This window comes from Pseudopodoces humilis, chromosome 1, assembly GCF_049639895.1.
Source record: "Pseudopodoces humilis isolate 2021_Gansu_Grassland_sample_001 chromosome 1, ASM4963989v1, whole genome shotgun sequence".
Classification (NCBI taxonomy): Eukaryota; Metazoa; Chordata; class Aves; order Passeriformes; family Paridae; genus Pseudopodoces; species Pseudopodoces humilis.
The window spans coordinates 88,661,818-88,684,855 of NC_142200.1; the positions used below are offsets into that span (position 1 = coordinate 88,661,818).

General features: G+C 41.2%; 1 protein-coding gene across 6 annotated transcripts in view; it reads left to right on the forward strand.

The window, feature by feature from the left end:
• PHACTR1 (phosphatase and actin regulator 1) overlaps positions 1–23,038 on the forward strand; it is a 297,005-nt gene that overhangs the window by 11,917 nt on the left and 262,050 nt on the right. For all 6 annotated transcript variants that reach the window (XM_005525288.3, XM_088062219.1, XM_088062211.1 and 3 more), the window contains exons 3-4: positions 1,561–1,707; positions 3,318–3,464. In XM_005525288.3, the coding sequence (XP_005525345.2) occupies positions 1,561–1,707; positions 3,318–3,464 (294 nt within the window). The remainder of the gene's footprint in view (positions 1–1,560; positions 1,708–3,317; positions 3,465–23,038) is intronic.

A 23,038-nucleotide genomic window follows, 5' to 3' on the forward strand; every position in this document is an offset into this window, starting at 1 on the left:
CAGATTTTAGGCATCTGAAAGCTACTGATTGACAGGTCTCATTTGAAACTCTAAAGAACTTTTAAAAGAAAGAATCACAGTTAGTAAGTTGCAGAATAAGCTCTTAGTCACTCTCAGTCATGCTCTCCAGTCGCAAGGGGAAAATATAGTTCATTGTTAGTTATTTGAAGTGTGATGCTTTACAAAAGCCCTGAGATAAAGACTCTCATGCAAGATAATGTCCCAACAGCAAGAAGCATTTAGAGTTCAGCCTCCTAGGCTCTTACAGGGTTCCACATGGTAGTTAATGTTAATAGGCCCACATTACAGGTAAGGACAGGCTTTCAAGCAGAAACTCTCTTTCAAATTATATATGAGGTGGAGGAGGAAGTACTTGTGCATAGTCCTCATGCTTTCATGATCAGCCAGATCCCAACTAGCATTTGTGATAATCTTTTATCTACTCAGAGAGAGAGTTTAGGTGGATATATTTATAGAGGCTCTTCTCTTTGTGATTTGTAATTTATAGGCTTAATGCCCAAAGCATTCAACAGCCACTCATAATTCCATTTCACATATAAAACACCTACATTTAAGGGACATTATCAAAGCTATAAGGTCCAGAGCTAAATACCTAGGCAATGCCCAAATGAACCTTGCTTCTTCAACACTAATTCAGACTCCTTATACATATGGATTATAGTAGGGCTTCTAATTGCACGATGACAGAAATTTTTTATTATCCTATCATTTGCTTCATCAGTGCATGGAGTGGGTAGTGCCCACTTAATGAGCCAGTATTAAATATTTTGCTTTCTCCTCCTTGAATGCATGGCCCTAAGCCATTTAAATCCTGTTTAGAAGATAGAAATCTTAATTTCCTCGTGGATTTTTCATTGGTGCTTTACTAAAGTATATGAATACTTTACAATATTAATGCATTTATATGTTCACAAAATTCCTACAGAATTAAAATTATGTTTCTCCCTGTTCCACAACAATTAAGACATAAAGTGATCAAGAGCAAAAAGTAACTGTTAATTTTAAATGTCCAAGGCAAGACAACAAGAAACTGAATTTTGGAATAGTTGCATCTTGTCAAGAGTAATGATCACATTATGTGTTCCAAGTACAGCTTCCACTGATATCTGCAAATTAATCGACCACTTCAACATTTCCACTATTTGGGTATCACAGCCCCAAAAACAGCATTCAGGAAAAGAGAGACTGCAGCTATTGAGAAGTTGAGAAAAGAATTGTTTTAGTGGCAAAACTAGGAACTTAGAACATGCAATCTGTGGCAACAACAGAGCTATACCCTGTGTCTTGCACACAAGACAGCAATCTTTTCTTGGTATCATTCAGTGCAGCTCTTAAATTCTGCAGCATGTAGAATATAAGGCAAGGACCTTATAACAAACAGCCTGTTCTACTACCTGTTATAGATCATCTCTTCCATTGAATGATTTTCCTTCTCTTATCTTTTCTAGTCTTCTTATTATTCTTTTTCTACCTCTTTCTCCCCCTTTCTTTTTCTCTGTTCTTCACCTATTTTCATCTTAATTTATTTCTTCTTACCAGCTCGCCGGGCAACTCTTCTCACTGTGCCCACTCTGGTGACAGCAACTTCTGAGGATGACATAGACCGGAGACCCATCAGAAGACTCCGGTCTAAGAGTGACACCCCTTACTTGGAAGAAGCTCGGATCTGCTTCAACCTTGATAATGGTAAGACCACACCTTCCCTAAACAGCATATGATGTTAATTAAAGACTTCTTTTTGAGATGCAGATGGACCAGATGGTACCTCCTCGTTCACAAGTGATGTGGTGGTTTACCAGACATCCAAAGATGCCAAGGCTGTCTAACTACAAGCACCTGCATATGTATGAACAGGGATCGTTTTCAAAATTCCCCTGCAAGTGCTAACTAAAACTTTTTCCCTGTTTTAGCCAGGGTGAGCTAGTGAGATCACACCAAAATAGAACTGATTTGCAAACAAAATATGTCTTATCAATTCCAGGCATCCAGAAACATGAAAGTTCTTGAGAACGTTTATGAAGGGATTACAGGTAACAGCAGACTTGAGCTAAAACCAAAGTTACAGCCATTGAAGAACACGAGCACAACCCAAAACCTGAATAGGACTAATTGGCAAACAGAAAACTGTTTTTTGGTAACAAATTGGTAACAGAAAACTCTTGACTCTGCAGGAATGAGTAAGAGAGCCATCCTTCAACTACTGTTATTATCACTGCCTTCAGAGTTAGTGAGCCCCAACATTCCTTCCCTGGTATTTAATTCTCATTGAAGTTGATCAAAACAAAAGATTTTGGAAGTCCTGACAATTTAGGGCCTTTAAGCAGAGTGGTTTTGGTTTTTTTTTAAAACAAAAAGCCCTGAATTAAATGGCATGAGCTAGTACACTGTTAGGCACATATTTTAACTGTCTAACTTTTACTTTACATAGTACCTTTGTGCTACCCACTTTTTTAAAATAGCATTTTTAATTATTTATATTACACTAACCAACCAAAATTGGAGCCCTAACGTGGCAGGCAGCCTATAAACCACAGGATAAGAACGTCTGCATTAAGAGCTGATTACTACACAGAGAAACAGAGATGCCACAAATCACCGAGCCCGGTTTGCAGCCGGAGAACGGAGTCTCTGGTTTTTGCAGATGGTCACATTTTTCTCAAAGTCCTGCCGAAGCAACTGAGGAAGGGGAGCCCCGGGCTGTGAGTGACGGTCAGTTTCAAACGTTGAGTGCAGCCTCCTCAGTCCCCTTGGCATTTTAAACTGCCAAGGTGTGGCACACCATCCCGCTTTACGTAATGGGTTTGCCCAAGGAAAGAGGGCAAGGGATGCACCATTAGACATCCCACCAAGTCCTGAGGCAGCTCTACTGTAAGTCCTGGACGCCCTGGGCTAGAAGGGAGCAGTTCGGGGCGCCGAGCTTGCTGCGGGGTGGCACCTCTGCCGGCCAGGCCCATCGGCGGCGTTTGGCACCTCAGCCGGGACCTCCCCCGGGGGCGGGAAAGGCGCTCGGCCGGACCCTGCCCGGGGCCGGGGACACCGCTCCGTCCCCCGCAGCGGAGGCGGGCGGGACCCGGCGGGGGCAGCGGGCAGGGCCGCCGCGGCCGCTCCCGTCCGCAGATCCTTGACGGGTTTTCCATGTCTCTCCCCCTCCCTCCCTGCGCTCCTTTCTCCCTTTCCCTCTCTCCTTCCCCGTCCTCCCCTCCCCCTCCCGCGCCTCTCTCCCTCCTCCCTTCCCCTCTCTCCCCCTCCGCCCCCTCCTCGCCCGGCCGCCCCGCGCCGCCGCTCGCCCTCGCCAGCTCGCCGGGCCACGCTGCTCACCGTGCCTACATTAATGGCGGCATCTTCCGAGGAGGACATCGACCGCAGACCCATCCGCCGCGTCCGCTCCAAGAGCGACACCCCCTACCTCGCCGAGGCCCGCATCTCCTTCAACCTCGACACAGGTGAGAGGCGGCCCGGCCCGGCGCGACCGGCGGCGGGGGAGGCAGGGAGGGAAGGGGCCGCCCCCGCCCTCCGCCCCGCCAGCGCCCGCGGGCTCCCCCGGCGCCGCCGCCCGGCCCAGCCCAGGGGCCCGCGCCTTCGCACCTCGCCGGCCTCCCCCGGGCCTGGCCCGCGGACCGGCTCCCCCTGCCCCATGCCTCTCACCTGGGTGAGCCGGCCGCCGGCTGCCCTTCTCTGTTCAGCCCCTCGAAGCTTCCCCTCTTCCAGAGCGCCGCCCTCTCGCCCTGCACGGCGTCGTGGCGCATCCCCACAAGGCTTCTGCACTGTCCCTCCTCGCCAGGTGCTGGCGTCCCCTCTGGAGACGCTGCCCTTGGTGTATTGCAAGGCTCGCTCTTTGCCTTCTTCCTCTGATGGGTTTGTGCCTCAGAAGTGCAGGAAAACTTGCACCTGTGTTGTCCACTTAGTTTCATGAGGTCCCCAGTTGTCTCAGTGCTGCCTTTTGGGACTGTCGATGGGTGTACAGCCTGATGGTTTCTACCGACACACCTCCAGCTCCCTGTATTCATCTCCTCCTGCCTGTTATTGGGATGAACCTCCTTCAGTTCTCTACCTCACCTTTCCTTCCCCTTTCTCCACTACTGTGCCTTCCTCTTTGCCGCCTCTTCCTCATGACCCTCGAGATTTAAGCTGTCCCCTTCAGCTCATCCTGCACATGACAAAACTCTCCTGTTTCTTTCCTGCTAGGCCTGTGGTTTTCTCTCCTTTCTTGACCTTTCCTTATGAGCTCTGTCAACAGCAAACTAACTACACCAGAGGTGACTTGCTCTCAAAGACAAAAGAAAAGAAAGTTCTTTCTGCTGGTTCTCTGCACCAAACCAGACTTCCTCTCTTTGGGAAGGGGGACAGCGTCAGAGAGGATGTGTAGCCAGCAGTACTGCATCCTCCATGTCTCAGCAATGGCACACAAAATGACCCAGCTGTGTAACATTCTTTGATGCTGAGCCTGTCAGCTCACTGCCAGCTGTAAAGGGAAAAGAGCTGCCTTGGAGTTACTGTTTGCCCTGCTGCAGTCTCTCCCATCCCTCCTCCCCCTTTTCAGCTGGCAGAAAGTTGAAGATGGCAGAGATGCATTTTCTTCTCCATTTGGGGATGGAACAGATTCCCCTCCCCCTCCTGTTATCCCTGCTGCAGTTACACCCTTGGTAATGGCTGATGTGCAGTTCAGTTTGGTTTTACCACTGACAGAATGGTTGGCTACATTGTATGGTGTGTCATTATTTCTCTCTGATCATGACTTTAAAAAAATTACCAGACCATGGGTAAGTTGGATGGCATTCCAGGGCACAGGCTGGAAGACCGTGCCAAGTGCCAGGTTTCAGCTCTATAAAGAACTGGAAGTGAAAACAGAAAGAGCATCGCTGTGTGTAAGGTGTAAATAAAAAAAGGCTGTGTATGGTTGTTTGACTGCTGAAATAACACTGTGCTGACTTGTGTTCTCTCAGGTAATGTTATGACATGTAGTTATAAATAGATAAAACAGTTAAGAGCAAGGCACCTTCAGGTCACCTGGTGCCTCACATCTCTATGCTGAGCTAGACATGATGTTTTTGCCACAAGGCCCAGAGGATGTGCAAGTCTCAAGGTACCTCATTCCTGCAATCCACCAAAGAATTTGGTAATTACACTTAGCTTCTTTCTGTTCCTCCCCTCCCCCTGGCTCTCTGTAGTTTGAGTCTTTACTTGCAAACCTGGGAATGGAATTCCTTAAAAAAGAAATAATTAAAAGAAACAGTACTGGTGTATCAAGAAATATAAATGAAAAATGTTGTAAGTAGTGCAAGTGTGTGTTTTCATTAATCCATCTGGCAGTGAGTAGTAAAAAAAATAAAATTGCTTAGCAACCAGTATTGAGTGAGTGAGCCAAAAAGCAAGTGAAACGTGCTGCTGATAACCACTTCATTTCTGAGCTGCTGGGTTTACTCTTCTGTTTGCTCAGAAAGCACAAACCAAGCTGCCTGGGTTTGAGAACTCTCTAGTCTGAGGAAAAAGCCACTAGAAAATGTGTTTGGCCACTTTTGCTCATACTTGATAATGCCGTACAGCTCAGGCTTTCCTTTTGAAACTGTTTATGAGGTGCAGTGTTTTTGCCTTTATTTTTTTGGCTCTGTGTGTGGGGAAGGGGGCCGAAAACATCCTGTTCCTAAGCGGACCAGCTTTCCATTTGCGGTCTCGTTGCTGGTGTCACTGCCGCTGTGCCACAGAGGGTACCGGGTCGCCCTTGGTGTCCCAGTGCCCTGCAGGCGGAGGGGCCCGACCTCCTGCCCGGGAGCCCGGGGCGCTGTCCTCCGCCCCCGGTGCTGAAGCCGCTCCGCCGGGGGTGGAGGACGCGTGTCCCGCCTTGCCTTGTTCTCCTTGTCTATCCGTGGGCTGGCAGCGCACGTGTGTGCACAGGGATGTGTGTATCTCTTTGCCTGTGCAGGGGGAAGGTGGTAGGAAGGAAGTAAAGCTGTTTCTTCAACCCACGGATGCAGTCGAAGCTAAAGTGGTGCTCGGGGTGCAAGAAAGAGCCTCTTCCTTGTGTGCTTTTTGCTTGCTTGCCGTTTAGTGCATGCAGTATCTGCTCTTGCTGTTCAACCACTGCTTACAGAGCTATTTTTTCTACAGCTGTTATGAGTCAAGCTGCATTCCCCGGTCATTGTCTTCTGTCAGGACATGGTCAAAGTTTGGCTGCAGCATGCAGCTCCTGCTTTGCTGTGTTGGAACTTCAAATCCACTTTTATTAATGAACCATAAACAGATACAGTGAATACTGCTCTTCTCCACCCTTAATTGCAACCACTAGTTAAGAACTATCAGGTTTTCATCTCCTTCAGCTCTAAGTTATAATTATACCATTACTGCTGTTATCTGTATTGTTGAACAACTGAGATTGCATACACAGAGTCAATTATACAGCTTGGTTATAGCTGTATTTGGTGTATTTGGTCTCTGTCTTTAAAAAACACAATTTGCAAGTGATTAACAGTGCAGCTTCTACCTCCCCTTGTCTTTTGATCATATTAACAGCTCTGTTTTGTTTGATTTTCCCAAACATACCAGTTTATTATGTTTGTTTCTAAATATTGATCAATTAACTCACAATTATTACCTAGCATGAGTTGACAAATGTGGTTCGATTAGTTGTGCCTGGTATGGGTTTTTGTCTGGTGTTCCCAAACTGATTAAAGTACCATGTTGTTTTCCAAACCCAGGGTTATTCTCTCTATTATTATACATGTGCAAATCCTATTAATCTGAGTTATGTGCTCATATCAAGAGGATAATACTTCCCAAAGGATTAAAATTACCTCTTCTGCCAAAATTAATGTAGCTACGTAACATTGTAAAGCTACAGGCAGCTATAAATTCTTTTTCCATATTTGATACTAAATCAGTTCCATACAAAAATTAATTTTTTATTTTCTCAACAACTTCCTCCAGTACAACACTGCAAGGGAATGTGGAATGTGCTCTCACTTCTGGGTGGTGGTCTTTTGTTTTCTTTATTATAATTAAAAATCTGGCATTGCTCCATCTCTTAACATCCATCTTTGGCTTTTCATACACATGTTCTTAAAAACAGTTTTCAAATTGTCATTCTAACTTTCTGATTCAGGCATCTAAAAGCTAATCCTACATTACTTCTGAAAACTTGTCCATCTGTGACAGTTGCCCAATAGCATAATTACTTTCCTGGTCCTGTTCCAGCTGATAAGTTCAAGTGGTTTTTATCAGTTTTGACCTATTACAGGTTTTGACTGATTTCTATTCTTTCTGTTGCAAAATACTGTATTTTTTAAATGGCAATGCATGGTAGGTAGCTTTCAAGCTTGATAAATTGGCAGAGGTGATTACTTATAAGGAAATAGACTACTTAAAAGTCACTAAATGATCCAAGATGTATGAGCTTTTCTCTTGCCTACCCCTTCATTTGGTTGCTTGGGAAATCCCTGTCAGAATGTTATTGATGTTTGTTAGGGAAGGGAGGGACTACTGCACTGAGCTGATCTGGTCAAGTTCTTTCAGCCTTTCAAGTGTTAGTCATTATTGAAGCTATTTCCATATGCTGACAGATAGTCTTACTCCTCCCTAGCTGAAAAAGAGTAAGCTTCACACTGCAATCCTCTGCAAAGCTGATTCTAGGAGACTGACGTCTTGTTAAGTGGTGCAGGAAACTGTCTTTATCTCAGCTCTGCAGTCATTCGGGGAAGTCACCAAATGTTGGCCTTTCTTTGAGCAAGGCTGATTGTCTACTTATTTAACCTGGGAATGGAGACTCAGGGAGAACGCAAGCCAATACCTTAGAGAAGATGCTAGGCCAACATGACTGCAGTAGCTGTACCAGGGGTCAGCAAAGAGGGGATGTTGCTTCAGAAAGAATTAGCTTCCATGTTGTGAAATGGGGAGAATGTGAATATATTCCTCCCACCCTGACTTCAAAGTGCGTACTAGCGGTGCAACCAAACAGAAGCCAGAGGAGTGGCAGGAGAAGTTCAGGAGCCAGGCTCTGAAGTGACAGGAGAGACCAGGGAAAGAGGTGGTGACAGATAGAACTCGATAGAGGTGGTGCAGCCTGTGCAAGCTGCAGAGCCCAGCTGGCTCACTCAGCCCTGGAGCATAGCACAGATTTTTAGTGCGCTGAAGTCACTCAGTAATCTCACTGAAGTAGCTGGATCCTCAAGTGATTTAAGTCATTTGTTGACTTCAGCCAGGGATCTGAGCCAAACTGTAGAAATACACATCTCTGCTGCTCCCCTTCAGAGATGAAAGATCTGTTTTATCTCTCTGTGGTGTGGAGCCACATGTTGTCTTAGAATGTGTTCTGGGAAGGCAAAGCTGAGAGGGAAAGGGCTGAGCATTTGTGCATAATTTTGCCATGTGTACAGAAGAAAGGTCCTTGTGTCTAGAAAGGCAAGTGAACTTGGTACCATTTACTGTTCTTAAGCAGTGACAAATAAATCACTCTGGGGAGAGGAAAAAAAATCTACGTCAGCCTGTGTTAGTGCTGCTGCAAGCAGAATTAATTCACAGGGTGTAAAGAGGGAGGAGGATCCTGGCAGAAACTGCTGAATGGCTGAGACAAATGTTCGCAAGCTGGGAAATGTTCATGGTCGGCTGTTTCTGTCATGCAGAGCTGGTGGGGGAAAGCCAGGACACAAAGGGTGACTGTTAGTTTTAGATGTGGGAATTTACCCAGTCTGAACCAGGCACAAAGTTGAAATCAAAAGTGTCTTACGTTTTCAGTGTCCTGGCACCTTCCATGTTCTGTTTGGGCCCTAGGGTTTCTTGCAGCCTTCATGGTAGGCTGCCTCACTGTTACTGTTTGTACCACTGTATTCACTGCATTATATAGCTCTAGAGCTATGCAGAATACTTTTCAGGGATCAAAATTATGTATGATTTTGCTTTCTAATGGAAAGATAATGTTATTTGTGTATTAGCCTCATACATGTTGATTTGTCTAGAAGGATATGATACATTTTGCTGCAGTGAACAAGGAGGAGCTTGTGAACTTTATTTTGTTACTTTGTAAAATAAGAAAGAATATTTATATAGCTTACTGAGGTGAGTAAATTGTAAATAGATGAAAATAAAGTGAAATTACTTGGCTGGATTTTCTGCAGGAAATCTCCATCCCATTAATTTTTAATTTTCTCTAAATCCCATCTTTTTTTTTAAATCTGTTTTGAAATTTCTGAGTTTGCTGCTGGTCATCCTTACAAATGATTTAACACAGTTAATCATCTCTGCAGTCATTTGAATTGCTATCACATCTAGAGTTGTGTTATTTCTTCCCTGTTTATCTAGTGTATGTTTGAATATATCTGTAATAAAATAGTCTGCATGGTTTCATGATATATGAATAAATGTACCCTAAAACTATATATTAATTTCAACGACTTTGGGTTTATAGACCTCACGGATTAGAAATAATATGGAAAGGTTAATCTGAAGGACATAATAATGTTTTTAAAAATATTTAAGAATTGTGGGGGCTTTAGGATTTCAGGTAGAAAAGATTGGTCTCAGGAGAACAGGGGAGAGAGAAATAGACAGTAGTAGGCTTTCTAATATGTGTGGGAGGTTTTATTTCTTTTTGGAAAAAGATTAGTAAAAATGCATGCTTGGAAAATTTCCACTTCTTGCTCTGCTCTAATCACTCCCTCAGATTATTGTCATGGAGATCCTGTCATACTTAGGAACCCAAGTCACAGACTTTGGCAAAGCATTTCTTAATACCTTTATAAAGGGTCCTGAAGAACTGGCCTCCTTTGCCATAGTGTTGCCTTACAAAACCTTGTGCCTGCACTTCAACTGACTGATGACTGATAGTCTTAATGCTGCTTAATTTGGAGTATAGCTGGAGATCAGATGTATGCCTGTCATTCATCTCCTGGCTGTTTTCCAGCCCTGGGAGCATGAGCACACATACCAGGAAAAATGAGCATCCAAGCTGAAAGCTGCCCTTCATGTGGCAAGGATAGGCCATTTGAGATAACCTGCCCTTCCTAGGGCTAAGTGCAGTGGCTGAAAGCACCTCTATATCAACAGGCAGTTTAGAGGGGAGGAGGTCTTAGCAGCAGCTGTGGTTTTAACTCTTGTACTTGACTTTGGAAACTTAAGACTGTGACCTTCACTGAATGCCAGATAGAAATAAGTTTACATGTTCTCCAAGTCCTGTTAAATGGGAGAGATGCCCCTGCTTTACCAGCTGTCATCTAACAGGAATTTTTGATGCAGACTTGAGTGAAAAAATAAAACTGAGGACAGTTTGAAGGGAAGGGCGAAGTTAGTCAAAATGGTGGAACTGGCAAGAGTAAAATGATATAAGATCCATTTCTCTGAATGCTGGACATGTTCTCGTGATGTGATGTGATGTTCTTGTGGCACTGCACATATGCATCACCTTTCTGTATTGGGGGTAGCTGATATGCATGCAGTCAGTGGCATCGCCATTGCTGTGAAACAGTTATGACAGGAGATAGCAGGAAGGAAGGTATGTGCTTGCTTTGGGTTCAGAATATGCAGAGCTGATGCCTCTTAAAACTCTCTGCAGTACCTGTAACATTAAGGCTGCTGTAGTGCTTTGTTATTAACCTGGTCCTTCAAGAAAATTGATGTTGCAGAATTTGCCTGCATAAGAAGTTATCTCTATCTTTGTGTTTTGCCTGATGGGCTTTTTGGGTTAACACAGCCAAGTATAATCCTGCAAGCTGGGATGATGCAAAACCCTTTTATTATTTTTGTTTCATTAGGAACCATAATTTTATTCTTGGAAATAGGTCTTTAAGGAAACTGCAATTTTCCAAAACTTCAAAACTGGCAGTGCTGTTAAGAATTATTAGCTGTAAAATCTAGTAAAAAGGCCTAATCCTCAGTAACAGGTATAATTAGCTTTAATGCTTAATTACTCTGAGTCAACTAATTGGTTTCATTGGGACTACTCAGTGTAATTCTCAGAGCTAGGCATGTGTCTTCAGAATCAGTCTTAAAGGTGTTTGTAAGTTTTTGCAATATGACAAAAGTCACTAGTCCAGAAAGAATGTCCTGGGCTATCTGTTTTCAAATATAAAATGCCAATGTTAATGAAATATTGTGTTATTAGAAGTTATTTCTCGTGCTTCTCTTTTAGACCACAGAGTCAGTGTGAAATGTTATACTTCCATAGTGAAATAAAACTTGGCTTCCTTCATGCTTTCTTGGTGAAGAATATTCGTGATAATGTGTCTCTTGTGGAAAAGGTGCAAAAAAATGTCACTTTTAACATTTTAATCGTATTAGTGTGATGTATTTTATATGGTGATGCAACTTCTTGATATAGTCCACTAAAATGTTTTCTTCATTCAGAATACTATTAGGGTAAAATTATTTATAATCATGCACTGACCATTTTTAATCATGCAATTTTGTTGCCTTCATTTATAATGCATTGGTGGTCTTGTTTTATATTGATCTGCTTAAGCCATAGCTAGACCTTCAGTATATGGTCACTGTCCCTAGGTTTCATTGTAGAGACAACGTTCCTGAATATTTGAAAGAAGAAAATTAGTGCCTTTACTGTAAACTCTGTAATAATTTTCATATCTTGAAATTTGTGTTCAGTGTATAAGAATGTGAAGATGATGTCCAAGCAAGAATTCAATGAGTAGCAAATTCAGCAAGAAAATAAGGAGGCAGAATTGAAAAATTAAATGCTCATGTTTCTCCTGCATTCCAGATTCACTGTGGTTTCATTCTGGTTATGAAGTACATAAGACTGGGGAAGCATGTGACAAGAGTTTGCATATACTTGTGTTTTTATGTACTGTATGAACACATGCCATTTTAACTGTGATAGATAACAACTGCAGTGCATATTTTGGTTAATCAGAACATTCTTGCTATGCATAATTTATGTTGCAATATCATTTTTACGGTTAGTGGATACAATACTTGGACAGACAGATCTGGTTAATAGTTTATAAGCAAATTAAATACTTGATGTATTATTAAAATGAAAGAGAAATTTCATCAGGGCTAATTCTGTGCTAGAATGTTGGAAAGTTGTTTAAAGCCTGATTGAAGCTTGATGCCCCAAATATGGGAGGACCTGTTCTGATTGTGGCATTTGTCTACCAGTGTGTGCTTATTTCTGTTCTGTGGATAAAAGGATAAGGAGTCTACTGACAGATTTGAGAACTGACTGGGGTGCATGTCCTTGGGAAGAATGTTCCTATGTTCCCTCAGTCAGTCAAGTGTTACAAAGGTGTTAAGCCATCAGAAACAGCGTTAAAAGGGTCCCTTAAAGCTAGTCCCATTTTGCTACAGCTTTGCACTGAGCCATAGGAATCTCTCTCAGAACAGAAAATATCCCACCAGTTAAGAAGAAATGGGAAATTAATAGTTATATTGCAATATTCATTGCAAAAGAGATTACTCCCATCTGACATCTGTAATGGTCCTTTGTTTTCCTTGCTGAGATCACTGATAGTGCAGTTTTCATACATCTTTTTTTTTTTCTTCCTATTTTCTCTGTTTTCTTACTCTAGAAAAGTGCTAGAAGCAAATGTGGAGACCTTGACGAGGCTGTGCTTGATGCATGAGGCATCTGTAATGTTTGGAAGAGAATGTCTCTTCCCCATGCCCAGCCTCAGTTGCAGGAGCTTGTGGGTGTAAGGGTCATGTTGTGCAATGTGGTGGTGAAGAGGTCTGTAGCTGACTACCTTGTGTGAGCTCTCAGCTCCTGGCTTCTGCGGGGTTGTGTTGTTGTTGGCATCTTTCTTTTCCTGTTGCCTTTTCCATCCTCTGGTGTTTATCAGGGCTGTGTATGTGAGCAGCAGCAATATGTTGGCCTGCAGCTTCTTGAGGGCTGTGCCTGCTGTCTTGGCAGAGAAGCCATACCAACATTTAAAACTGGAAGTCGGGAACTATGACTTTGAATGTGCATCGTTAGGAACTCTGATAAAGAGCTATTAATCTGCATGGTGCTTCCATGAGCCCAGTCAAGGCAATCATTCCCAAGAGAAATGATCACGCCTGCTCTCTGCGTAGAGACTGATCTTTCGGTTGTGGGTAGAGGTGGTTTATTGAAAATACCGAGGTGGAGAGTTAGGAATAAACTGCATTAAGCTGCTAATGAGTAGTCATTGTTTATATTTAAAGCAGTTTAGCATGTTCATTCATTCATGAACAATTTAATTTTTTCTTTACACTTTCTTTGTTTATCATCCTTTATGACTTACACTACACATCAAGGCTCTTTTTAGATGTGCTAAATGTTCTTCCAAAAAATCGTTAAGTTTTTTTTCAAAAATTGCTTCTTTTTTTTTTTTTTTTTTTCCCCACAATTACTTACTGGGTTGAAATTGCAGAGAAAATAAATGAAAAGTCGTTCATCATTTTAATTTTCTCTGTGTGGAAGAACAGCAAAATCTTTCAAAGCTAATAATAAAAAATTAACTGGGGCTAAGTAATTACATATAAAATGATAGCCTATAATTATAAGGCGAGAAGAAATCAATAAAGCTCGATTTGTAATTTAGTCTTATCTCAAGGCTCAGAAGAACAAACCATTCTGTGAGATAAATTTTATAAGATTGCTTCAAATAATATTTTTTGAGCTAATTTTATTTATTTTTAAAGAAAACAAGATAGGCATCACTGAATAACCTTGGGGTTTAACCTTGCAAGCTTCCCCCTCTGGAAGCAGTTGGTCTAACAACTTTGTCAATATTAAAGGAGACCCAAGGGGAGAGTGGTAAAAATATTTGGTTGAGAAGTACCATTACACATTATGGAATACAGCTTTTTGTTAACATGCTTCATGACATAATAGTAGGAAACCAGGGGAAAGAATCACCAAAATTAAGGCAATGCAGGACGTGTTGTCATTGAAACATGCCAGGGCTTGCTAAACTTAACTGCTCACAGTTAGTGCTGCCCTAGGCAGCAGAAACATGATGTTAGCAGGTACCCACTGAAGTGGCTGTATATATACCTAGAGGTGTGTGTCAGCAGCCTGAGCAGCGTGCAGGGACCATCTGTTAACCAGCATGAGTTTAAAAGGCTTAAAGTGGGCAGCAGGGGGATTGCTCTAGAAGTTGTGAAACTTACTCTCTCAATTATGCAAGTCAGTGGCAAGTAGACAGATCCCAAGCAGTGGAAGGTGTTCCTTCCTGCATCGTAGCTGTTTCAGGATATGTTTATTACGTGGATTTTGGCAAGGCTTTCTGACATTTATAGCCAATTGTAATTTAAAGAATCACCTAGTGTTGAGGGGGAAGAAAAATGCAGGGCCTGCTTCCTTATCATTTTGGAGATACATTCCACTTTTAAGTTTCATTCTTCCCTCTCTTGCTAAAATAAAACATTGTATCAACTATATATCAGTGTGTTTAATATGGCTTTCGTTACTGCTTACAACAGAAAGAAAAATATTATTATCAGCAAGCAATAGAGGTATATGCTGAGGAAGTGAATGTGGTGACAGTATTAGCCATACATAAAATCCAGAGCTGTTTTAGCAGAACATCATTCAAAACATCTGACTCCCATGTAACTTTCTGTTACTGTGTTGGAAAACATTTGGTCTTGTTGGTTCACTTACATGGGACTACAGGATTACGTGTATGTGTGCAAGCGAGCTTTAGTGTACTGCAGCCATGTGTGTATGGCCAATTTCCCTTGTTGAAAGGTACGTTGTGGGTGGTTTGCCTGTGGGAACTGGCTGTTTTACCCCTTTTAGGATCTCACGCTGAATTTAAGACAGAATTTGAAAGTGGATTAAGCAAGGAAATGTAGGTTGGATCTTGAAGAAGGTATGCTCAGTAGTTTAGACCAACTTTCATGTTTTGGTTTAGCTGGTTTGCTATCTTAGATTCAGGACTCTATATAAAGGTGGCCATCATCTATTTGTTATATTAGGCAGGAGGGATAATATTCCTACAGCATGAGCCCTTAGCATGACATCATCATTCAGTGAATACAAGAACATATCTTGTTGTCTTTCCCGTGTCTTCAAATGTGCCCTGAAGACTCCATGATAAGTCGTTTCCAACCTCCCTGTGTGTCTTTTCCATGAGGAGGCAGCTCAGAAGACCTAGAAAGGATACAGAAGGAAAGGATTAGGATGATGAAAAGGACCTGTATTGTGTTTTTCTTCAATCACAGGAGCTTTAATAAGTAAGCTTAATAATTGTATTTGCTAATGATTTTTCCTTTCCAAATTTTGATCAAGACATTTTCTTGGAAGAGCAAGTATTTACAGTGTAAAGGGCAGAATGGCCAAAGTGGTTTCAACCATTCAGATACACTTTTTTCTCTGCAAAGGATTTTTGGACTGAAGAAAGATGTTCCTCTGTGCTGAATCAAATGTGCTGGTTTTTGTTTTTTCTGCCTAGAGGACTGTATTTTTTTAAATGTAATATCTTACATTGCATACTATAGGATATTACCAAACCAGTTTCTATAAATCTCTATGCACAGACTGTTTTATGTGAGACAAAGATATTTTTTCTTGATGTATTTTTTGCACCTTGCAGTCCAGCTGTGCGGGTATTTATGTATATCCTTAGAAGCTTTTATTCTCATCCGCAAATGAAAACATTGAGTGCTAATCTCTTTCTTCTGACAAAGTCATCTGATGCTTTTCCCTTAGGAATTCCCTTCCTAAAATCTGTGCCATTCTGTGGTAAGGGGGATGCTGTCTCTGAAGGACTTAGCCTCCCTTTTCAAGTCTGTGTCACAGTCATCTTTCTTGTGAGATTGGAGAACTAACATGTTTTTAACAGAGTTTCTCCATATTGGTATTAGTACTGGATAAAGATGTGACTACAAAATCCAGTAAAGGCTCCTTTTGAACACTTTGTGTTCAACCCTACTGTTGACTCAACAGTACCCTGAAACTGCATTGTCCTCAGAGCAAAGGATGAAGCATACATTTTGTGCACAGAAGTTTCTTATGGCATTGCAATATCTTGTTGCTGCATTTACATGATTTATCCTGTGAGGATTTATGTTGTGTTTGCTATTACATGCACCTCACCTTAGAAACCTTTCCTGGTATCTTCAAAATTAGGTAAGAATTATGTATTTGAAAAGTTTTTCAGGCTTATTTCTCCTCTCTCTTCCCTCAGGAAAAGAATACAAAATATGAGCAGGTAAGTTTCCTTTTAAAGACTATTTCAAGTAGTTCACAGTGGCTTGAAAGCAAATGGAAAATGTTCAGAAAGGTATGTTTGACTGTTTTCCTGTTTTTCTTAATAACGTGTCTATCTTACAGCCCTCTTATATAATGAGACTTTTAGTCCCAGATGGGTAGGGAATAGTTATCTGCAGCTCTGCTTGCTTTTTATACTCTATCAAAATGAGTCTTCCAAAACAACCGTTAAATGGTTGCAGGGTAATTAAGGTTCACTGATACAATGGTAACTAGGTTCTATATTTAATTAGTCTCTCTGTAAAGCAGAGTTGCTGCATCACATTTGAAATACTCTGATAATATTAATGAAATGTCTTACAGGAACTTTAGCTTGATGGTTAGTGTGGTTAGTATTTAAATTTTCTGCAAATTGAGCTTTATTGCACAGGTAATACAGCTGCTGATAGATCAACATTACAGCAACCTTGTTCAAATAGATAAACCCTCCATTACAGTTCTGTAGCCATGGGAAAGAACTGCTCACAAATGGCCCCAAGTCCTTCTCCCTGCATCCCCCAGCCTGTATTGATATTTGGGGTTGCCCTGATCCAGATGTGGCACTCTCTACCCAGATGTGTACTGAGCCTTGTTGGACCTCATGAGGTTCCCATGAACACGCTTTAAAAGCTTGTCCAGGTGCCTCATAATTTCAGCACCTTCTTGCTTTGTATGTTTCAGAAAACAGTAAACCAGCACCAATCTCAGTAACAGTGTTGGGAGGATGCAGAGTATATAAGGTTTTTCTCGTACCTTGCTGTTTGGACTTCTGCACTGCCTTGGAGGGATGAGAGAGGAATCTAGCACAAATGGTTTGTCACTGAAGTATTGAATGAAAAAGCCAGAAAGAGAGGGAAGAAAGCTCCCACCTAAAGCTGAGAACATATGCTGAGGTCTTTTGTCTTTTTACTTTAATGCTGTTTAAAAAAAAAAAAGAAAAAAAAAAAAGAGCTAAAGCAGAATTTTTGTATCGCTACTGCACAGACTGGTTATTATATTAATTATCACGAAACTGATAATCCTGGAAATCTGAGACTTTATGCTGAGTCCAAAAGTAACACGCTCCAAGTAGCAGGTAGTGGCTGGAATGGCCCTGTGTTTGGCACAGAGACTGCACAAATGAGGAGGGGCTGCCGAACCAGCCGTGCTCTACTCATGTGTCAGGGAAGAAATCTGCCCTTCAGGGCTTCCCTGCTGTGATGCCATTCTGTGCTGCTGCCAGTGTGGAGCTGTCCCTTGAAGACATCAGAATATGTGTCTGGCAATATTTGTCTGAAAAGCACCGATGCTTCCTTTCCTGTTTAGATCTGTGTCAATGAAAAGGAATGCCTGTGAGCAAACCTATTGTAAACGCAGTGTGAAGGAGATGTAAATAATGAAGTCCCTCATGTTAAAATTATCTGGTTTTTTCTACCCTCTGCCTTACTGGTCTGTAGGTAAGATTTCTTAGTGGATGAGGTGATTGATAGATCTGGTTGGTCTTTTACTGAGTAATTCAGAATGGGGGATAGCAATGCATCAGTTCTGCTCAAAGCTGAAAGAGAATGAAGTTCATGCATTTTTCAGCTTGGTGTCAATACTGTCTAGTAAATATCAGTGGTCCTGAAACCCACAGACTTTGGCATCAGCAAAAGCCTGCTCTGGCTTTCTTCTGAATGCAGTTTTTAAGCTGTCTCCAGGGAGTTGTTTACTCTTGGCAAGTAAAGTGACTGAAAATCCAGTAAGTGATCTTTATGTGCATCATTTAAATTCTCTGTGTTGTATTTGAATACTAATCCCTGGCCAGGCCTGTGCTGTTCTTTCTACTTCCTAGTTCTCAGCTAGTGCATTCATAGTTCCATGTTGCTCTGCCACCTTTCAACTCCTTTGGCTGGAGGCTGAAAGCTGAAGACCCAAATCACAGATATTCAGCTGCTGCTTTGCTGCAAGAGGTTAGTGTAACAACAGGGTCAGAACAACATGTTCATTCTCCTTACTGCAGAATTAAGTAACCTCCTAGGAGAGTCCTAGTGTGCACACACAGGATTAAGTTTTGGTGAGTTAGTCAAGGATAATCTGAAGTGAGGAGAGAGAAGATGGAGTTTCAGGCCAGTCATAGTTCACCATCTCTCAGGCCAGTAGGGTTGCCATTTAAGAGAGGTACCTTTATTTATATTTCAACAGCCTTGTGAATGAAATATGAGTATGTACCCTAAGGATAAGACTAAAAAATCCTCGAAGGATTAGGTTTATGATTAATTGATTTATAGGTAAAGCAATGTTGGTTTTTAGGGTTTCTTTTGGTCTTGGTGTATGGTTCAGCTAAAACAGAAACATTGTGCTGTTTCCTACAGGTCTTTACTTTTGGTAAAGTATCATCTAATTATCCTTGTACTTCATTAGTTTAATGCTTTTCTAGTGATACTGCTTCATAAGATAGCTAATGTTGGATTCCACTCCATTGCCACAGAAAAATAGTATTCAACCAGACAAGAGAAACACAGAAAGAATCTCTTACACCTGGGATTTCATCTGCTGTTTTGCTGCACAAGTGTATCTTGAATATGTGAAAAAACATACTCTCATTCATACATTCACCCAGATCCCCAAACCCTTCCCAATCTATTACCCTGTTCTTGAAATGCCATTTCTAGCCTTAATTCTGGTTTTTAAGAGAGATGAGTCTTTTTGAGACATTGCTCTATCTAGTCAGGGTTTCTGCTGAAAGGCCCTTGCTAGGTAAGGGTTCATTTCAGCTTGCTGCAGTGTTTCAGCCTTGCACTGTATCTGAAGCTCAAGTATCTATGTGCAGTGGGGAGGGATTTCCTCCCTCTTTGTTATTCTGGGATTTGGTTCATCAGAGTGCCATAAGAGCATCAACTTCCATTAAATTATTTTTCTTTCTGAGGGAGAGATTTTGGAAATTAGTACTCAGCCAGGTACCCTCTATTTTATTATTTCAATTGTGTAGATTTAACCAGATGTAGTACTGGACATGACTGCAGTGGAAGAGAGTGTAATTTTTGGAGAACCATTCTAGAGATGGAAAGGGGAAACATACTTCTCTTCACAAAACCTCTTTTTAGAAAAGAAACACTTTCCCATTACCAAATGCAAACAAGTTAGGTACCACCATCTGCTGTCAGTGTAGCAGATCCCGTATTAAGGAATGCCTGTGTGGCCATTCCATCAAATAAGAAATTAGTCATATATTTAGTATATTGAACATTTGTGGTAATGTGTATGGCTGATAATTCATAATGACAGTAAGCTCTGAAAATATCAACCTGAATATTTTCTGACAAAACTTGCCATGTGGCAAAGCATACATTTGCCTGTAGTCATTTAAAAATTGATGTGGTGTCCTTGAGTGGTTTCCTGAAGCATAGTGCTGATTTATGAGCCAGTCATCTAAAGAAAAAATAGATGCATCTCTTGTGAAATGAGTGTTGAATACCTTCCACATACTTACATTTCTTTGTATATGTATTTTTAGTGTTTGTTGAACCTCCAAGGGTGTCTTTGAATCCTTTCATTAATTTTTTTTCTTAATCTAAAGACTATAGAATACAGCTGGTTTCCATGCATCCCTCACTTTTCTCCTTTGAAATGGCTTTTAGTGTTTAATTTTCAAGGTAATTCTATATATGGGTAATCTTGAGGTAGACTACAGAATCAAAGAGTGGTTGGGGCTGGAAGGGATCTCTGGAGATCATCCAGTTCAACCCCTTGCTAAGGCAGGGTCACCTAGAGCAGGTGACACAGGAACACATCCAGGTTTCTGGAATGTCTCCTGAGAGGGGGACTCCACAACCTCCCTGGTCAGCCTCTTCAGTGCTCTGCCACCCTCAGGGTAAAGAAATTCTTCCTCATGTAGAGCTGTAACTCCTTGTGTTTCAGTTTATGGCCATTGCTCCTCATCCTGTCACTGGCACCATTCCCCTGACACCTGCCTTTGAGATATTTATATGCATTAATGAGATCCCCTCTCAGTCTCTCTGGACTATAATCCCCAGCTCCCTCAGTATCTCGTCATAAGAGAGATGCTCCAGAGCTCTAATCATCTTTGTGACCCTCCATTGTACCTTCTCCAGGAATTCCTTGTCTCTCTTGTACTGAGAAGCCCTGAACTGGACACAGCACTCCAGATGTGGCCTCACCAGGGATGAATAGAGATTCATAGAGGCTGATGGAGGGGAAAGGAGATGATGCCAACAGATTCATAAAACAAAAAAAGCCCACCATCACCAAAAGAAAACTCTAAGAAATGGTAACCACCCAGTCAATTAAAATTCTTTCCATGTGGAAGCTCAAATAGAAAGTATACAAATGCTGACTAGAGCTTGCATTTTGCCTGATATCTCAGTTGCTACAAATCAACTGTGCTTTATTCATACTTGTGTGTCATCAGATGAGTTCCCTCTTGCCTGAGAGAACACACTTAGATCTAAACTTAAGTCTGTTCCTTTCTTTCTGAAACAATAAATTTTGAAATTATTTTATAAACTGTGCTGAAACTTTAAGTTTAACCAGTTTGCCTTTCTTTTTTTTTAAACAAAATTTTATTTTCTGAGCAAACCAAGGAGGTTTACTTGCATTTGTTAACAAATGCAGCAGACAATTGTAATTTCCATACATTTCCAAACAAGCCAGAGAAACAACCTTTGAACAAGAGTTAGCAGAATTGTCAGGCAGAAAGTCTGAACTGATTCACAAATAGCTCTTTTTTTTCCCTTTTTTTTTTTTCTTTGCTCAAATCTGGATTTATCACTATGTGCATTTATGTCTTATCTGTCAGACAGGACAATGTCTAGATGCAAAAGTGAAATAAATTATTTTTTAAATGGCCAAATAGGAATAAAGTAGTGCTTTTGATATCTAAGAGAAATATTCAGCAATGGATGCAAAACAACAATACTGAGGCTGCCTCCATGGTCAGTGGAGAGCTCACTTTTTCCCAAATGGTCCATTCCTTCTGGAATGGACACTTCTTCCTGCAGAATGTTAGCCTTTGTGCAGAGAAACTCCTTAGTCTTCTGTTGAAGTGCAGGGATTTTGTGCTTTGGAAATGTACTTGATCAAAGAAGACTGCTGAGACAGTCAAAGCTGTTAAATAGTCAGTCAACTTGTGTTTTGCAGGCCTTGGGCATCTCTGGATTAATCACAACAATATGCTTTGCCGTTAAATATTATCAGTTTCTGGACATGATCTCTTCTCCCTCTACCCGCAGTGTGAATTCCAGATATTTTGAAAGCTTCCCCGTGATGAAAGTGTCTACTCTTCCGTTGTCTTTTTCCATTATGGTGTTATACAAATACTTTGTTGCACTTCGTCACTGGGCATGAGACATCTGTTACTTTAATTGACATGGAAAGCTCAAAGTTGGCTAGCTTTGAAAATCATTTTTCTATATTTGCAGGAAATTATCTTCTTTGAAGTTGGTTTGCCATATTGCTTCTAAATCTGGGAAAATACTATTTTGCTCTTTTGCAGCTTGATTAAAATTTATGAAAATTTTAGAGCTGTAAGACCTTCCAGAACATGGGGGGAAAAGCAGAATTGTCAAAATAGGAGGAGGCTGTAATGAAAAGCTTTTGACTTAGGCTGCTGATGAACTGAAAATACATGCCATATTGTACTCTGACCAAAAACTTGTATCTGATTAAGGCTCTTATTTGAGAGAGGGTGATGGCTGTGGAAGAGAGCCTTCCGGATTGTGGAAAGAAGGTTTCAGGAATATGACTGCCTTCTGTGGTTGGACATAATTTTTTTCATGCATTAAGCCCATTTACTTCCTCACTCTAGCTGGAACTAGGGCTTGCCCAGAAAACTATCTAGTAAAATAGTAGGTCCCAACTGTTTTTGCTGCATCAGCTGTCTGGACCACCTAGGGAGTGTACACATGTTTACAGCTAGGAGGGAAAAATCCTGTATCGTCTTGTATTTAAATTGGATTACTTTACTGTGGAGCCACACCTAAAGCCACAGCAAGGGCAACATGAGGATGGCTGCTTGACATCTTATTTCTAAGAGTTGTCAGCATCAACAAGGTTCATACTTGTGTTCATCAACAAAGGATCATTATTCAGGACTAGAAGGGGCTTTGAAAGAGATCATTCTATCTAACTCTTTGTTCATGCAGCCTGTCTGATGTTTGACCTATTCATTCTATGCTTAGTTCAAGAGCATTAAGCTCCTCTATACTTCAGAAGTGCTACTGGCAGCATTACATTGGATAAAGGTATATGAGATTTTTTGTTTGTATGCATTTGTTTTCCCAAACATATGTAAAAGCATGAATCATACAGTGGGACACTGTTATTGATATACAAACATTGTTTCCCAAAACTGAAACAAGCTGTACTTTCAGCTTTTGCACCTGTTTTTGTACATCCATATTCTCACTCAAGAGAATTTTGTTGCTTTTATCCATTGACTGTGTCCCAGTTAAAGCAACTAAAGTCATAAATGTAAGCTTAAAAGCTTGTCTATACTTAAGTATTTAATTGAACTGTGACACAAGGAATGCTCTTGCAACAGTCCCCGCTTTAGTTAATTGTGGCTGTTCTCACCTGCGAAAGCAAATTGGTTTAAGATTTCAGCATAGCAATTTCAACCATATGTATTTCAGCCATAGCAATTTCTCTTGCAGTTGTACAAGTTAGAACAGTAATCATGCAGTGGAAATCCTGAAAATCAGCTCTTCAGGCATTCAGCATTTAATTTGCTTGCTAAACTGTCACTTTTTTTTTACAGTATCCATTCAACCATAATGTTTTCTTCTGGGTATTCTTTATTGTAGCAATTTGCTGTTGAATGTATACTGCTACTGTTTTGTTATTACTTTAGGGGTAGGGTTTTCAAATTCATGGATTTCAATG